This window comes from Plasmodium vinckei (genome assembly GCF_900681995.1).
Source record: "Plasmodium vinckei vinckei genome assembly, chromosome: PVVCY_02".
NCBI classification, from domain to species: Eukaryota; Apicomplexa; class Aconoidasida; order Haemosporida; family Plasmodiidae; genus Plasmodium; species Plasmodium vinckei.
In genome coordinates, this window is record NC_051294.1 from 1,354 (window position 1) to 18,110 (window position 16,757).

Sequence of the window (16,757 nt, forward strand, 5' to 3'; positions counted from 1 at the left end):
CTATCTTATCCCTGACCCACAACATAAAAATTATATAAAAAATATGCAAAAATAATGAAAAATACAATAATATATACATATAGATTTATATTTTATTGATTGTATTATTTAAATGCTTTTAGAAACCCAAAAATTATGATCCAAAATTATGATCAAAATTTTCTTATTTCCAAATAGACATATTCTTAACATATATCAAGCATTATTACGATTTTTGGAATTATCACTACTCTTCGAATCATATATTAAGTTTCATTTTCTTCTTTATATTTTTTAATTTTTTTCTTATAAATGGTCTTTGAAATAGTTTATCAATTCCAAATAATGAATACTAATATAAAAATGGAAAAATTATTATATATTTTTTGATAAACGCATATAAGGGATCACAAAAATATAATTTAAATATTATAGTTTTTAATTCTTTATTATTTACCTTATACGCAACTCCCAAGAAAACCGGTATTGCAAATGTCGATAAACCTGGAATTACTGTGTTTAATATCGACGAACTTGATGATGTAGCTTCAGAAGTCTGCTCCAATATTTTTTCAGCACCTTTTCCAGGACTGTCTACAGTATTTACTACAGGATTTTCTTTGGGGGTTAATTCTGGAAGAGGTGGAAAATTGTAAGATTGATTTTTATTATAATATATATTTTTTAATTTTTTATAATCATCTGATAATGTAGACAATATTTGAGTATATAGACTGCCTTTTATATTCTTAGGATCATTATTGAGTTTTTCAAATTGATTAGCAAAACTTTTAGCATTATTCAAACGATTATTGTAATCCCAATATTCATCATAAAATACATAATACAAATAAAATAATATATGAAATGGACCAGTAGATTTAGATATTTCATTAATATTTATATTCATCAAATCTTTTTTTTTATCTATAATATCCTTATAAGTCGTAGTATCATCATCTTTTATTTTCTTATAATAATCCTTATTTGTTTCTATATATTTATCATAAAAATCATTTAAATTTTTGACTGTATTTTTTGAATATATATTTAGTTTATAACTTAACCATAAAATAGCGTATTCGGCAAGTTTATCATATTCTAAATTATACTTATCCTTTAAATGTTTTAGCAAATGAATAACACCAGAACTAGCCATTTTTAAATAATCATTATGACAATTACCATTTCCTGAGTCATTCTCGTAATGACAATATTTGTGTATTAAATTTGGGCATTTTGAATTAACTGTTAATTGACCATTATAGCTCTCCCCAAAATAGGTATTGATCGTATAAATGTCATAATACTACAAATATATTTTATTAATTAAACAAAAAATGTATTAATATAAATGCTAATCAAATGAAAATTAATATAATTTATGGGGGATACAACATATAAAACACATGCGAAGATAATATTTTATTTAAAAAATTGTATACCGTATTCTTAAAATTAGAACATGGATTTGCCATAATTTGAAGATTATGAGGGATAATAATATTTATATATATTACGTAAATATTTGTTGTATCTATTTAAGCTCTTTGCATAGCAATTATCTTTCGTTAAACATGCTATACTTATTTTATGACAATTATCTAAATTACCTTAAATGGAGATTTGCTTAATATACTTTTGTAATATGTATATATGATACATTTATACAAAAAATACTATTATTACTATAATCCTTAAAGTACATAAATAGTCATTTTAAAAATATATTACAGTTTTATATAGTTGTTTCTTATAATATTGATTTTTACAAAATTATAGTATTTTTAAATTAAGTTACATGCTCCATTTCTATTCAAATTAGATAATATTATATTATTTGGATTTAATATAGATAAATTCATGGCCAATTTTAATATGTTCAATAACTTTATTTTTATTTCTATATACTTCAATTTAGAAATATAACATATTGGGCTATTTTATAATTTATTTTGAGCATCTTTCCTATGGTTTAAAATAACAATTACCATTGAACCCGTATATATTGATCTATTTATAAACTTAAATAATTCTTATATACATATTATTTTTTAAATAATACTTAGTAATATTAAATATGTAACACATAAATAAATATTGATGTAAATTTTAAAGCATAATAAAAAAATAGGTGTAATTAGATTGTTATATTGCACTTTAAAAGGAAAAATATAAGGTATGTTTTCTCTTTTAATAAATGAATTTAGTTAAACATTCGTTAAATGTTTTCCACAGTTCATTTTTATCTCATATGTTCTACTGTTATAGTTATCAATGTATATACATTCAAGTAATTTATTAAAAATTCGATGATAAAACAATGCTGCTTGTGATCAAAGATGATTCACAAACACTAATAAATAATACATTCTAATATGGAATAATAAAAATAAATTTAACATTAATTGAATTTTTAACCTTTTTTCTATTTATATAGTTTTTTAGAATATAAAACCACATATGTCAAATCGTATCTTTAACAAAATATATAACATTGATATCTCTATAATGCGTTATTATTTATCACTGGTTTATTACTCATTCAATAAAACAAATATTTATATATCGGTATTAGAAAATACCATTATATTTATATAATAATTTTTACTAAATATTTATAGAAACAATTATATGCAACATATAGCAGGAGTTTATATGGGTATTTTTTAATCATTCATTATGTTAGTAACGCTTTCATTCCTATAATTATATAAACAAATTTAAAATTAAACGGACCACAATAACAACATCATCTTTATATATATATTATAATTATATAAATATATATTTTAATTATACTTATGAGTTTATTTACCTATAATAATAAACAAATTTACATATTTATCATTTTTAATACTTATGTTGAGTTATAAAATCGAGCTCACAGAATATGAACCCAAAAATAAAAGGAATCAATTAAACTTATCATATATATAATAGTATTTTATTTTATAAACAAAAAAAATTAACAAAAAAATTAATTAATAAATGGTACAGGGTTATCCTGGATATGTATTTATACGTTTAATAATCACATTTTCTCATCAACTCAACGATTTTTTTTTATATCCATTACTTTCGTTATTTATCATCCGATTCAGGTGGTATTGAAAGGCGAATCATAATAAATTATTTTCTTGTATTTCTCATTCTTCTTCCTCAGTTTATCACATTAAATATTAAATTATTTAAATCAACGTTATCTTATAGAATCAAATCGATGCTCTGGATTCATCTGTCTATATCGATTCCGAGATTTTATCGATTGGGCCATAAACCATTAACCACAAATTAACAATAAATATAAAAAATACATAGTTCACCACATTTACCATTAAGTTATATTAACATGAAATCCAATTATTATAATTTGCCCTATACATATTTTTAATAACTCATTTTCTATATGTATTTAAAGCAATTCCCTAAACTAATACATAATAAAATTATACAAAATTAAATTCATTATAGCACTTAACCCTAGAGAGAATATAGGTTTCGCAAACACACCATAAACACTGACTCAGAACATAAAACTATATAAGAATCATGCAGAATACAATAATATGCATATATAACTTTATATTTTATTAATTATATTATTTAATTATTCTTATAAACCCCAAAATTATATATTTCCAATAGACATCTTCTTAACATATATCAATAATTATTACTATTCCTGGAATAATCACTGTTCTTCGAATCATATATAATTATTCATTTTCTTCGTTATTTTTTTTATTTTTTCTCTTAAATATTGTCTTTGAAGTTGTTTATCAAATCCAAATAATGAATACTAAAATAAAATGTTAAGAAGCATATCATGTTAAAGTTTGCATATATTTAATGAAAATAATTTTGAATATTATATTTATAAATTTCTTATCATTTACCTTATATGCAATTCCCAAGAAAATTGGTATTGCAAATATCAATAAAGCTGGAATTAATTTGCTTGCTATCGACGAGCTTGATGATGTAACCTCAGAACCTTGTAAAGAAAGGTGTGGATTATTTTGTACATGACTTGGCGTAGAAGTTTCTACCGAAACTTGTGTTGTTTTTGTCGTTAGAAGAGGTGGAATACTGGTACAACCAGTGCATTTTTCAGCACAATATATTTTAAAATTATCATAATTATTTGATAAACTAGGCAATAATGTTGTATGTGAACTGTCATCAGTATCAAAATCATTATTATTAAGAAGTTCTTGATATTCATCAAAAAATATTTTAGCTTTTCCATAATATTGGGTGCAATCTGATATATCCTTATTAATATCATCGTACATGCTACATAATGATTTTAATAAATTATAAAATTTAGATATAATCCCCTTATTCACATTCATCAAATATTTCGTATTATTTATAAGATCATCAATAATGTTAGAATAATCTTTAGTATTAGTTGAAACCAAGGTATGTCCTCCACGTTGATTTTTATATTGATCATAAAAGTCATTTAAATTGCTGATGGAATTATCAGGTTTTAGGTTTAACATATAAATTAACCATATGGTAATATATTTGTTAATATTCATATTATTTGGTATATCATCCTCAATCGAATCAAGATCATAAATTGTTTTAATAAGGGATATCCATCCAGCCATAATTTTATCATTATCATTCTCACAATTGTCATTTTCACAATTATTATTACAATAGGTTTGGCAAATTTCATTATCATTAAATTGATAGTTTCCACCATTTAATGTATCGGGAAAATCCTTCCAAAAAACATTAAAAATTTGACACTAAAAAAACAATTAAAAGCAATTATTAGAAATATAGATTACTAAAATAAAGTTTAATGGCATTTACATATAATAAAATATCAAAAATGTAAAGGAAAACATTTTTATTAAAAAATGCATATACCAATTGGGCATCCATTATAATGAATTTTTAGTATTGATTTGTAAAATGAGTAGAACCATACTGATTTTATATACATTGCGTCAAACATGTAACACAAATACTTTAACCCTATATATAAAAACTGCCTGTAGTTAAATATATTATAAGGTGTTCAATAATTTAATTAATATAGAATACCAAAATAATGATATTAGTAAATAAACGTTATATTTCTGTTTATGATAAATAACTAAATTACCTTAAATAGAAGGTCGATTATACACTTTTTCCATATGTATATGATGCATTTATACAAAAAATGCTATTATTACTATAATCCTTAAAAAAATATAAATACTTATTTAATACAATATATTACAGATTTATATATCTGTTTCTTATAATATAGATTTTTCTAAAATTATAGATTTTTAAATTAAGTTACATGTTCCATTTTCAATTCAAATTAGATAAATTTATATTATTTTTATTTAATATCGATAAATTCATAACCAATTTTAATAAATCCAATAACATTATTTTTAAACCTATATGCTTCAATTTAGAAATATATTTTATTGGGTTATCTTATAATATATATTGAGCATCTTTTCTACGGTTTAAAATAACAATTAGCACTGAACCCATATTTATGAGCTATTTATAAGGTTAAATAAGATCTTGAATGCAAACAATTTTTAAAATCATACTTAGTAAATATTAAACATATAACACAAATAAGTATTGATGCAAATTTTAAAGTATAATAGAAAGTTATGTGCAATTAGATTGTTATATTGGACTTTGAGAGGACAAAATATAATATATTTTCTCTTTTTATATATATAATATTCGCTAAATGTTATGTATTGCTCATTTTATCTTATATATTTTACTTCTATAGTTATCAATGTATATATATTCAAGTAATTTATTAAAAACCCTAAGATAAAATAATGTTATTTTAAATTTAAAAAGTTGTAATTACTATGTACTGATAATATAGTCCATGGTAATATGGAATAATAAAAAGACATTTAACACGAATTGAGTCTTTAACTCTTTCTCCATCAATCCCATTTTTTATAATATAAAACTGTATATCCCCTAATTTATCATTAACAATATATGTAACATTGATACATTTGTAATGCACTATTATATGCTGTTGATTCATTATTCAATCAATAAAACAAACATTCATTCATCTATGTTAGAAAGTATCATATATAATTTTTTACTGAATATTTATAGAAAACAATTGTATGTAGCATATAACAAGGAATTAATGGAGGCAATTATTATATTTTTTAAAAATATACTATTAATTTTTACAATAATAAATGATTTTATAAAAAATATATTTTTTATTCATTCATTATTTTAATAATGTTTTTATTCTTAGAATTATATAAATAAATATATAATTGAAAATTAAGTGAACCATTCTAACAACATCATCTTTATACAAATTATAATAATATATAATTACGTATTATAATTATATAAGTATATTTTTTAATTATACTTATGAGTTCATTTACCTATAATAATAGTAATAAACGAATTTACTTATTTATAATTTTTAATAATTATATCGAGTTTTAAAATAAGATTCATGGAATATTAATCCCAAAATAGAAGTTATTAATTAAATTTATAATTCCAAAAAATTTTCTTTTCTTTTATAGACAAAAAAAATTAACAAAAAAAATAAATTAATAAATGGTACAGGATCAGCCTGCATAAGTTTGTATATATTTAATAATGGATCTTTTTTTTTGCCAACTGAATTTATAATAGGTTTTAGGTCTTTGTTCCTATCATATGATTTTATAATTATTTGAATCGGTCTTTTTCCTCCAATTGAATTTATAACCTTTTTTATGTTTTTTTTTCTCTTCGATTTGTTTGTCCACCCAAGTGATAGATACTAACATAAAAATGGGGAAATCATATTTATGTAGAAAATAAATGTTAAATACATTATATTTACTAATTGGATATTATTTACCTTATACATAATTGCTAAAAAAGCGAATATTGAAATGCTTATAACACCAATACCTAGTACGCCATATTTTTTATTTTGTGCTATACGCCATATTGATGTTTTTTCGTTCATTTTAACAACATTTCCATTTGTGCTTCCATTCCCTGTGTTTGATAGACCGGTACTAGAACTTGGTAATGTATCTTTAGTATTTGTCATTGTTTGAACTCCTCTTGTTCCAGTGTTTGAATCAGGTTGCTGTAATGTGTTAGACCCATCATTTTTAACTGTGTTTTGTAATTTATCTTGTGTTTGGTTAGAATGTGGCTGGGACGGTGATGGAGTTTGTGGTGTATCCTGTGGTTGTGACAATGATGGATTTTGGTGATCTGGTAGATCTGGCGATTTTTGTGGATCTGATAGAGTTTGTGACGGCGGTGATTGTGAATTTGGATCTGGTTTTTGAATTTGCGGTGTCTTTAATGCATTATCACCTGTGGATGAACCATTCCCTGAACTACCTGACCCAGATTGATTATCACCTGATGTAAAAGTACCCAATGAACTTAATTGGTTAGTTATACTACTAACAGCACCACTAATATAATTAGTAGATGTAGTGTAAGCATAATTTATATTGGTCACGGCGCTATTGTAAGTATCTTTTACAGCGGTCACAACGCTATTATATGCATTACTGATTTTATCACTGGCGCTCGTTAAAATGCTCTCTTGAGTTTTATATATTTCGGAAGCACTAGGTAAATAATTTAGGGGGTTGAAGCGACTTCCCCAATTTATTGACCAATATCCATTGGACGCTCCTGATGAATGCGTTGGAGCCTGATCCCATGGTTCTTTTGCCCCACTACCTGATCCACCTCCTAGACTTCCAGGACTATTACTTGACCCACTACCTGGTCCACCTTCTGAACTTCCGTTTTCGCTATTTGAATTTCCTTTACTATTTTCTGAATCCTTTTGTTTACTTTTAGAATCTTCTGATCCATTTTGACGGCTTAATTCTCCTGTTTTACCTTTTTGTAATTCATTTGTGTTTTGTGATGATGTTAGAGGTTGCGGCAGCGGCAGTGATGGTGGTTGTTCCATTTTTTTTGATGAGCCAGGTTTTTTAGCTTTTTGGGGTTTACATTTTTCATCACTGAAGTCAAATTCTTTAAATTCTCCCACAAAATATGAATCGGTATTTTCTATCGTAAGTGTTTGAAGATGCCCTGCTAAATCTGGATATTTTTTTTTAATTTCGTCATGAACAGAGCTTTTAAAATCCTCATATGTTTTTTTTAAATTATCCAATAAATGAAGATATGAATTACATTTAGGAACACTATTATAAAGGGATGAATATTGATTATAACATTCGGTAGAATTAGTAATAAATTTCTCAACATCATCTTTGTTTGATTTATAATATACAATTGCTTTACATATATCATTAAGTAACTTATAAAATTGTTTCATATACATAAGATTAACTTCTTTCAAGCCCATTTTAATATCTAAAAGGCTCCAATAATTATAATTCACAATATTATTCTTTAAATATTTTTCATAAGCCTCATTTAAAGTAATTTCGTTGATTTGGGATTCGCCTTTGTCATTGGCTATCTTAAATAATTTATCGCTTAGCCACATCATAAAATATTCATAATACTCCTCTTTTATTTCTGTTCCTAATTGATTAAATAAATAATCGCTCAAACCATCAAGTTGCATATTTGTTTCACATTTATTATTAGGACAATATTTACTAAATTTTGGATCTTTGGTAATTTCCTCCAACATCGTAATGCCATAATTTTCACCATTAATAATCTTATCACCTTCAATAAATTTCTCACACTAAGAAAATATTTATAAAAATTAATAAAAATATGCATTGATGCAAAATTGATTGAAATAAAATTTAACATGATTTGTAGACAAATCAAACACAATAAAATTAAGGACAGATATGTTTTATTTTAAAATAAAGTTATTTACTAGTTTTTTGGTCTCCATTGTAATGGATTTTTGTTTTTAATTTGTAGATTGATATCATATTGTTTTTATATAAAATATTTGTACTGCAAGAAAATAAGTTAAACATTGGCTCGATACTTATATATAAAATGGGCAGTAATTAAATGCACTATTAGTATTATTCTCAATAACAATATTAATTTTAAATCAATATACAATAATATAATGAAATAAAAATTATATTAGCTTTTATTGCATTTTAGATAACCATCCTTATTTTTTGACTTGTTTGAAACATTTTTATCGTATGCGAAGTATCGCTACTCTTAATAATATTGGAATAGCTTCATTGTATAATTTTGTGTAACTTTTCATGAGTTTAAATAAAACATATTTTCTAATCATTATACGCTTTTATATAGAGAATTATGTATTCTCTAGATTTATAGTAAAGAAATCACAAATTTATATTATTATAAATATATAAAGAATTAGAAATATATTATTAGTACAACGGTTAAAAATGTATTTGTATCTCATTATTTGAATTCCATTTATTAATATACGTTATTATTAAACGTGAAATATTACACATTTTATATTATTTCTAATAAATATAAAACACAATTTGTGTTTAAATTTAATATTTTCCTTTTTCTAAATAAATGACATATAATATGTTTATTTATCTTAATTAATATATATAAATTAATAATTCATTTTAGAGCATGTAATAACTTTGCCTATGTGCTAACATTTCTTATATATAAATATAATTAATGAATAGTTTTGAGTGTATATCTTATCTAATTTTTTAAATTAAAAACACATAATATACAAATTAAGTTAATTGAGCTATTACAATTAAAATGAATATGAATATAAATTAGTTTTGGGGTAATAGTTAGTATATATAAAAGGTATATTATTTTTTCTATTCTTATTATCTTTTAATATATAATTAATTATAAAAGATATTTTAAACAATAAAGAAAATAAATATAATTTAATATATTATCCTTTAATTTAAAAGTCCTATTAATACTTGGGTTTGAATAATTAATTAATTTGAGAAGCAGTATAATATGAGTTACCATTTTAAGTACACATTTATGTTTATATCCTAAGCATATATTATATATTTATAATAAAACGTTATTATATTTAGATATAAAAAACTATATATTTAGGGAAAATTGTAGAATTATTATTAGAATAAATAATATATAGCTTAGTAGTGTTAATATTAATATTATCACATTAAATGGACGCTTAAATAAAAATTATACTAATTAATTTTTCGTGGCATATTCATTTTCAGTCTTTTCATAAGCTACATAATATTTATCCATGTATCCGAATCAAATAAAATAATAGATTTATTCGCATTTAATATGTTTACCTATTGTTACCATATTTTCTGGTGTTATTTCACTGTATATTACAACGCTACAAGTAATGCACTCAATATAAATACCTTAAATCTATGTAGGATGTTTCCTTATCTCATTGTTTTAGAATAAAATATTTGGCATACATATTTATTAATTTATTTATGCATAATAACAAACAATATTAAAAATTTCAAATAAATTAATTAAAACATGTAATTCCTATAAATATACTTTTATATAATAGTCATATGATATTTCCATAATTTTAAATTATTTTAGCGCCTAATTATTGATACAATATTTTGTTCATTTATATCTATATATTTTAGAATAATAACATAATTCTATATACATAACTTTTGGAAGTTACTAGGAAATTTACTAACGAAATATATAATAAAATATACTTATATATGTTCATTTTAATTATTTTAAAATATATTATGTTTAGATAAGTTTCATGTTTCCCAATATATATGTATCAAGTATGAAAATATGAATTTATTGTATGAAGAATCTAAAATTCAACCCCAATAAAACAAAGCATTAATTAATAAAATATAAATTAATATTAAATGTATAACTTCGAAAAAAAAATTATTAATCAAATTTATAATTCTAAATAATTTAATTTTCTTTTATAAACAAAAAAAATAAACAAAAAAAATAAGTTAATAAATGGAGAAGGGTTAACACATATATGTTTGCATGTATTTAATAATGTTATTTTGAGTGAGGGGGGGTTTATCCTTTGTATTGTTATATTTTTTTCATCATATGGGTTTATAATTTTCTTTTTCCTTCCTTTTTCATCAACTAAATTTATAATTTTGTTTCCCATTTTTTTCTTCTTCATGGATTTTCCACATCCATAATATAAATACTAATATAAAAACAGTAAAAATATATAATTATTTATTTTTTATATATCACAAACTATGTAGATTTATATATTTTTTAAATATTTTATTTAGTAAACTTTTTACTATTTACCCAATACATAATTGCTAAAACTATAGTTATTGAAACAACTGCGAGAGCTATAATAGCTATTTTATTTCCTTCAAATTTAAATGTCAGCAATCTTGTTATATTTCTATTTAATCCCATTAAATTACATCCTGGGACATCCACTACCTTCGATGATATATAATCCGGACTTACTTTGGTTCTTTCAGTAGCTTGTGGTGGTGTTAGAGGTTCTACTTTTTCTTTTTTTGATCTTTCAGATTCTTTTTCTTGATTGTTTGGTACTTGAATCTGAAATTTTGGAAATTTTACTTTTTCTATAGCTTTTAGATATTTGGAACATATACCAACAATGTTAATAAAATTAGATGTTACCATATCGTGTATACGATGTTTAATACTAGTAGCGGCATGATTAAATAGTGGACTATATATGTTGAAAATCTGTACAGAATAATTTCTAACTTTCTCAAAATTTAATTCTTCACCAATATTTGATGACTGGCTTTCCTTTTTAGTAGATTGCGTCGTATCCTTTTGAGGCTCTTTATCTTTTTTCCCATCATTTGTGGGGTTACTTAATTCACTCTTATTATTTTTTCCGTCATCTTTTTTAATTTCTGAACCTTTTGATGGGGATTTTAATTCACTCGGTGGACTTTTTGGTTTAAACCTATTGCTGAATTCCCGAAAAAATTCATGCAATTTTTCACATCCATAACTTTGAAATAACAAATCTTTCTCATTATCAGCATTAGCTATTGGCGAAAAAATTAACTCAGTGTAATTATCATCTTTATTTTTTGAAATTTCCTTAATAGCTAAGTTTCTATATTCATCATATTTTTTTTTTAAATCAGTCAATAATTGAATATATGGATCACATTTATGTTCCTCATCGTTAATTAATTTATAGAATCCATAACATTCAAGATCAATTTTCTTAAATTTCTTTATATCTAATTTGGATATTTCATTTTCTACAAGTGCTTTACATATACTCATAAGGAAATTATATAATGAAGTCATAACAGTAATATTACTATCCTTCAAATACTTTATATTATCCAATTTGTTCCAATAATTAAATTTGTCTTTATGATTAACTAAAAAATCATCATAATACTCATTTAAAGTGTAGGAATGGTCAAGAGTTATCTTAAGAAATTTGGAAGCTAGCCACATAAAAATGTATTCATAATTTTGATTAACATTATTATCGCCATATTGTTTATCACCAGAATTTGGCAATTCTGTAAGTAAATAATCGGATAAGGCACCAATTCTATCATAATTATTATTACATCCTCCTACAGGACAAAAATTTGTATATGAGCTATTATTAAATTCATTTTCAATGACATTCCCATTAATAACAAGCTTATCAACTTTAATAAATAACTTGCACTAATAAAAATTTTAAAAATTTAATAAAAATATGTATTATTGAATTTGGTATTAAAATGAAGTTAATGATAATTTATAGGTATTATAATATTCAGAAATATAAAAGGAAACATTTTTATTTAAAAAAATTGTATTTACCACATCTTTGTTCATTATAACAGTATATTATTTTAATCAACAGACTATGGAATATCATATTAGTTAATATATATAACACATTGTAATATTTGATATAATTGTCTTCTATATACAATTATTATATACATTTAAACTTATATTTTTAAAATATAAATTAATATCAAATAATAATGTAACAAAATTACTAAATTAAATCTGCCTAAAACATTTTGGGCTATATATATAATGCATATGTGAAATGTCATGATTATTAATAATAAAGAAAATAGTCACATTATATTATCAATTTAAATATGTATATATCTTATATTTATATTTTTTCACACATATATGAAGCAAGTTTAGTGTGTGATTTAACATAGATGTTCCAATTATTATATACTGTAAATATATAGAGAAATAAGAAATTTAATATTAGTAGGATTATTAAAAGGAATTTTATCTCATCATTTACATGTCATTAATGTATATGTGTTAGTTACTATTCGCTGTTACATATTTCAACCTTTAGAATTATTTTTAATAGATATAAAAGAAATTCTTTATTTAAATTATAATACATACAAAATATGTTAGTTTATTACATTTTATAGATAGTCCATATATAATGAATACACCATTTTATTTACCTACATTGTTAAAATACAATTTAAAGTGCGCAATAACTTTTTTATATCCAAACAGTTCTCACATATAAATTTTATATATTAATATTTTATGGATATAATTAGCTCTAAATACATTAATTTATTTACAATAATATTATAATATTAAATTATTCACTATTAATTTTTAAATTACAAAGTTTTAAGGTATAAATATATTTATATTTTAAATATAGTGTTATTACGAAATTATATTCTCTAAAATGTTGTACTTTAAAACAATGAAACAAGGAAAATTGCTAATTGATTTAAAGTATTCCTCTTTATTGCATTAATTATCTCACTGTAGTGTACAGTGATATACCATTAGTAACAACAATAATAATATTAGATTAATATATTATTAAATACGAACAAATATGTCATATTTATTTGATATTCTATATGGGTATAAATTCATTATATATATTCTTAAAGGTATGATAAAATTAATATTATATGAATGTAAGATCAAATTAATTATTACAATTTTTAGCTATGTATTCTTTAATATGGTACTATGGTATTAATGTTGTCATTCAATATAATATTAATAATTCCATAATGCTCGTTAAAAATAATATGTTTACATTATAAACTAATTGATATGATATTATAAAATATTCAATACGTAATATATTTTAGGTTATATTTGCCAATATGAACCTAAAATAGTAACCCGTGTTGTTTGTTTTTAAACTTTATAATTATCAACCATTAGTTACGTTAACATTATAAAAGTCCTAATTTAAAAACAAATGGGATGATAATAACTACTTTCAGTCTTTTTTATAATTTTAAATAAGAATTAGCAATTCTTTATATATTAAATAATTAATATGGGTGAAATAGAACAATATATTTTAAAAATCTCTTTATATATCATGATTTGTTTAAGATTTAATTATATGGAATATATTTTTAAACTTATATAAGAATAGATAATTTATATCAATATAAATTATAACTTTAACGTAAATGCAAAGTATTGAAATGAAAAAATCGAGTAATATATATATTTACAATTTATAAATTTATTATACATATATCTATAGTGTATTTTTTATGCATTACTAAAAATGTTAGATGCATAAAACATCTTTTATAGATATGTTGTATTGTCGAATCTCGATCGATATTTTGTGAATCTATATTTATGATTACCTATTATATGTTGTAATATGCTTAATTAATCTTAAAATCACATATTAACCTGAAGTTGTATTATAATGTAGATAAATGTTCCAAATGAACCTGATTATATAATGTAGCTTCATATATAAGATTACTATATAATTTGGTTGGAATATTGCAACTTAAATCAAAATGACAGTGACACAAATAATATGTTTCGTCAAATAAATAAACATATTGTGTTATTCATGATTCGATATAGCTTTTGGCTAACAAGTCTATATAATAAATAATAAGGATTCTTATATATAGTTAGCCAGAAATTAGCAATGCAATATAAAATATAAAGTTATAATATTTCCACATTTAATATATATGAACAGATTATATGAAAATATTATAACATATGGGAAATATTTGATGTGACCCTTTCATATTAATGGATATCCCCCCCTTTTTGGGGTGCATATTTAGACATAATTTTGTAATTAAACATACGAAGGTGCCACATATATTTAATCAACATTTTCAGACCAATATATATGATCAAATTATAAACAAATTAAATTACAATAAACCCTGAACAACACGTAACATATAAAATATTATTGTATTAGAAAAATTCAAAACAAAATATTTTTCAAACTCTATAATTTTTGTACGTTATTTCTCGTCCCTGGCAATGAATTCATTTAAATAAAAAATATACTGTTTAAATAATTATATAAATTTATTTTTTTATTTTTTTTTGTATAATTATTAATTTTTTATATATTCCTTGCATATTCGTTTGCTTTTATTTTGAATCTACTTATATAACATGTTTTTAAACTTTTAAATTAATACTTATCAAATCCAAAAATGAATAAAAGATACATTAAGATTGCTTTGGCACTTTTAAATATCGCAGGATACATACAAAATGTAGCATTTGGAATCGGATCTTCTGCAAATGGTGCTAAGAACTCCAACTCCCTCCGCCAAAAAACAGTGTATGAAAAAATGAAAAAATATAAACATATAATATAAATATCCATATTCGTCAAACCCATGCCTCCATAATCACTAAATATTCAAAATTCCATTTGTAAATTCATTTCTTTCATTTTTTGCGCATTAAAAATAATCTCACTTTCACCAATAATATTATAAATGGAAGATATCAAGAATACAAAGACAAGGAATGTAAAGACATGTATGAAACTTTTGCAGCAATAGACCATGCAAAAGAGGCGTTACCACTTTTACTAAAACTTGCTGAGAATACGAACAGTTATTCGGTTAATTCTACAGAAAATGAAAACAAAACTATATATTCTAAGAAAATTGGAAATATAGATATTGGAAGGCTTCATCTTACTATTCCATCTGCCTCTAAGGTATCTAGTGCCAAACAATATTTAACATATAAAAATAACATAAAATTAAATAATCATTATATATATCCATATGTTTTTTTTCATTAGTATTATGATATAGTAAAGAATCTCTGGGATTACAATGATAAACAAAAATCGAGTCTCAAATTTATTAATGGTACATAAAAAATAATCAATAAATTTAATATGTCCTTATCAATATTTACACATTTTCATTAATATTTTCTTATATTCATAATATTTCATTTATATCTTCAAAATAATCATTTTTTAGGAAATGGTGCTCGTTTATACTCCAAATATTTAATCTTGTTTGAAAAACTTAACATAGATGGAAACCATGTAAACTCTCAAAAAAGATATGCTTTAGGTGCAGGAATTAAAGTAACCACCTTTTTTCCATTATTTTTCTAAAAATTCTATTATTCATATTATTATATATCAATTTACACAATACATATATTTTTTTATTCATTAACTTTGTAGCAAACAAATGACACATTCGTAATTGTTTGTCCTACAAGACCTCTAAATTATGATGGTAAAATCAATCAAGAAACTGATTTGAAAGAAATATTCGAAAATACAAAATCAATCGAAGATGACATTGATGCTGAGGAAGCATTAAGCAAATTGGGTGCTAACATAGCCGGATTTGTAGTTAAAAGAGGCGGAGATTATCAAGTTCATGCTACTTATATCAACGCTGTAACCAACCCCAAAAATATTAACATAATCATTTTTTTTCGTAGATCTATAATGGTGGCAAACTCGGTAGAATTGCCACCAATAAAAGAGAGAGAGGTCTTGTATATACAAATATTATAAGCTTAGCACAACGCATTTGATCTAGTAAGCAACAATATAC

General features: G+C 22.8%; 4 protein-coding genes and 1 pseudogene across 4 annotated transcripts, besides 1 other annotated feature; 1 reads left to right on the forward strand and 4 right to left on the reverse strand.

Moving 5' to 3' along the window:
* Window positions 1-238: 238 nt before the first annotated feature.
* PVVCY_0200010 (PIR protein CIR protein) lies at window positions 239-1,457 on the reverse strand (the record flags this gene model as incomplete). The annotated part of the gene is made up of 3 exons (XM_008626361.2): window positions 239-331; window positions 437-1,288; window positions 1,425-1,457. The coding sequence occupies 3 exons, from the start codon at window positions 1,455-1,457 to the stop codon at window positions 239-241; spliced, it is 978 nt and encodes a 325-aa protein (XP_008624583.2).
* Window positions 1,458-3,688: 2,231 nt separating this feature from the next.
* Window positions 3,689-4,884, reverse strand: PVVCY_0200020 (CIR protein PIR protein; the record flags this gene model as incomplete). The annotated part of the gene is made up of 3 exons (XM_037634272.1): window positions 3,689-3,781; window positions 3,879-4,745; window positions 4,870-4,884. 3 exons carry the CDS (start codon window positions 4,882-4,884, stop codon window positions 3,689-3,691), a joined length of 975 nt encoding a protein of 324 aa, XP_037490046.1.
* Window positions 4,885-6,505: 1,621 nt separating this feature from the next.
* PVVCY_0200030 (PIR protein CIR protein) lies at window positions 6,506-8,863 on the reverse strand (the record flags this gene model as incomplete). Its single annotated transcript, XM_008628210.2, has 3 exons — window positions 6,506-6,781; window positions 6,863-8,704; window positions 8,846-8,863. The coding sequence occupies 3 exons, from the start codon at window positions 8,861-8,863 to the stop codon at window positions 6,506-6,508; spliced, it is 2,136 nt and encodes a 711-aa protein (XP_008626432.2).
* Window positions 8,864-10,822: 1,959 nt separating this feature from the next.
* Window positions 10,823-12,747, reverse strand: PVVCY_0200040 (annotated as a pseudogene).
* Window positions 10,823-12,747: a sequence feature (PIR protein CIR protein, pseudogene).
* A 2,624-nt stretch (window positions 12,748-15,371) lies between these two features.
* PVVCY_0200050 (fam-a protein) lies at window positions 15,372-16,717 on the forward strand (the record flags this gene model as incomplete). The annotated part of the gene is made up of 5 exons (XM_037634274.1): window positions 15,372-15,502; window positions 15,670-15,889; window positions 15,977-16,046; window positions 16,164-16,273; window positions 16,376-16,717. The coding sequence occupies 5 exons, from the start codon at window positions 15,372-15,374 to the stop codon at window positions 16,715-16,717; spliced, it is 873 nt and encodes a 290-aa protein (XP_037490047.1).
* Window positions 16,718-16,757: the final 40 nt, after the last annotated feature.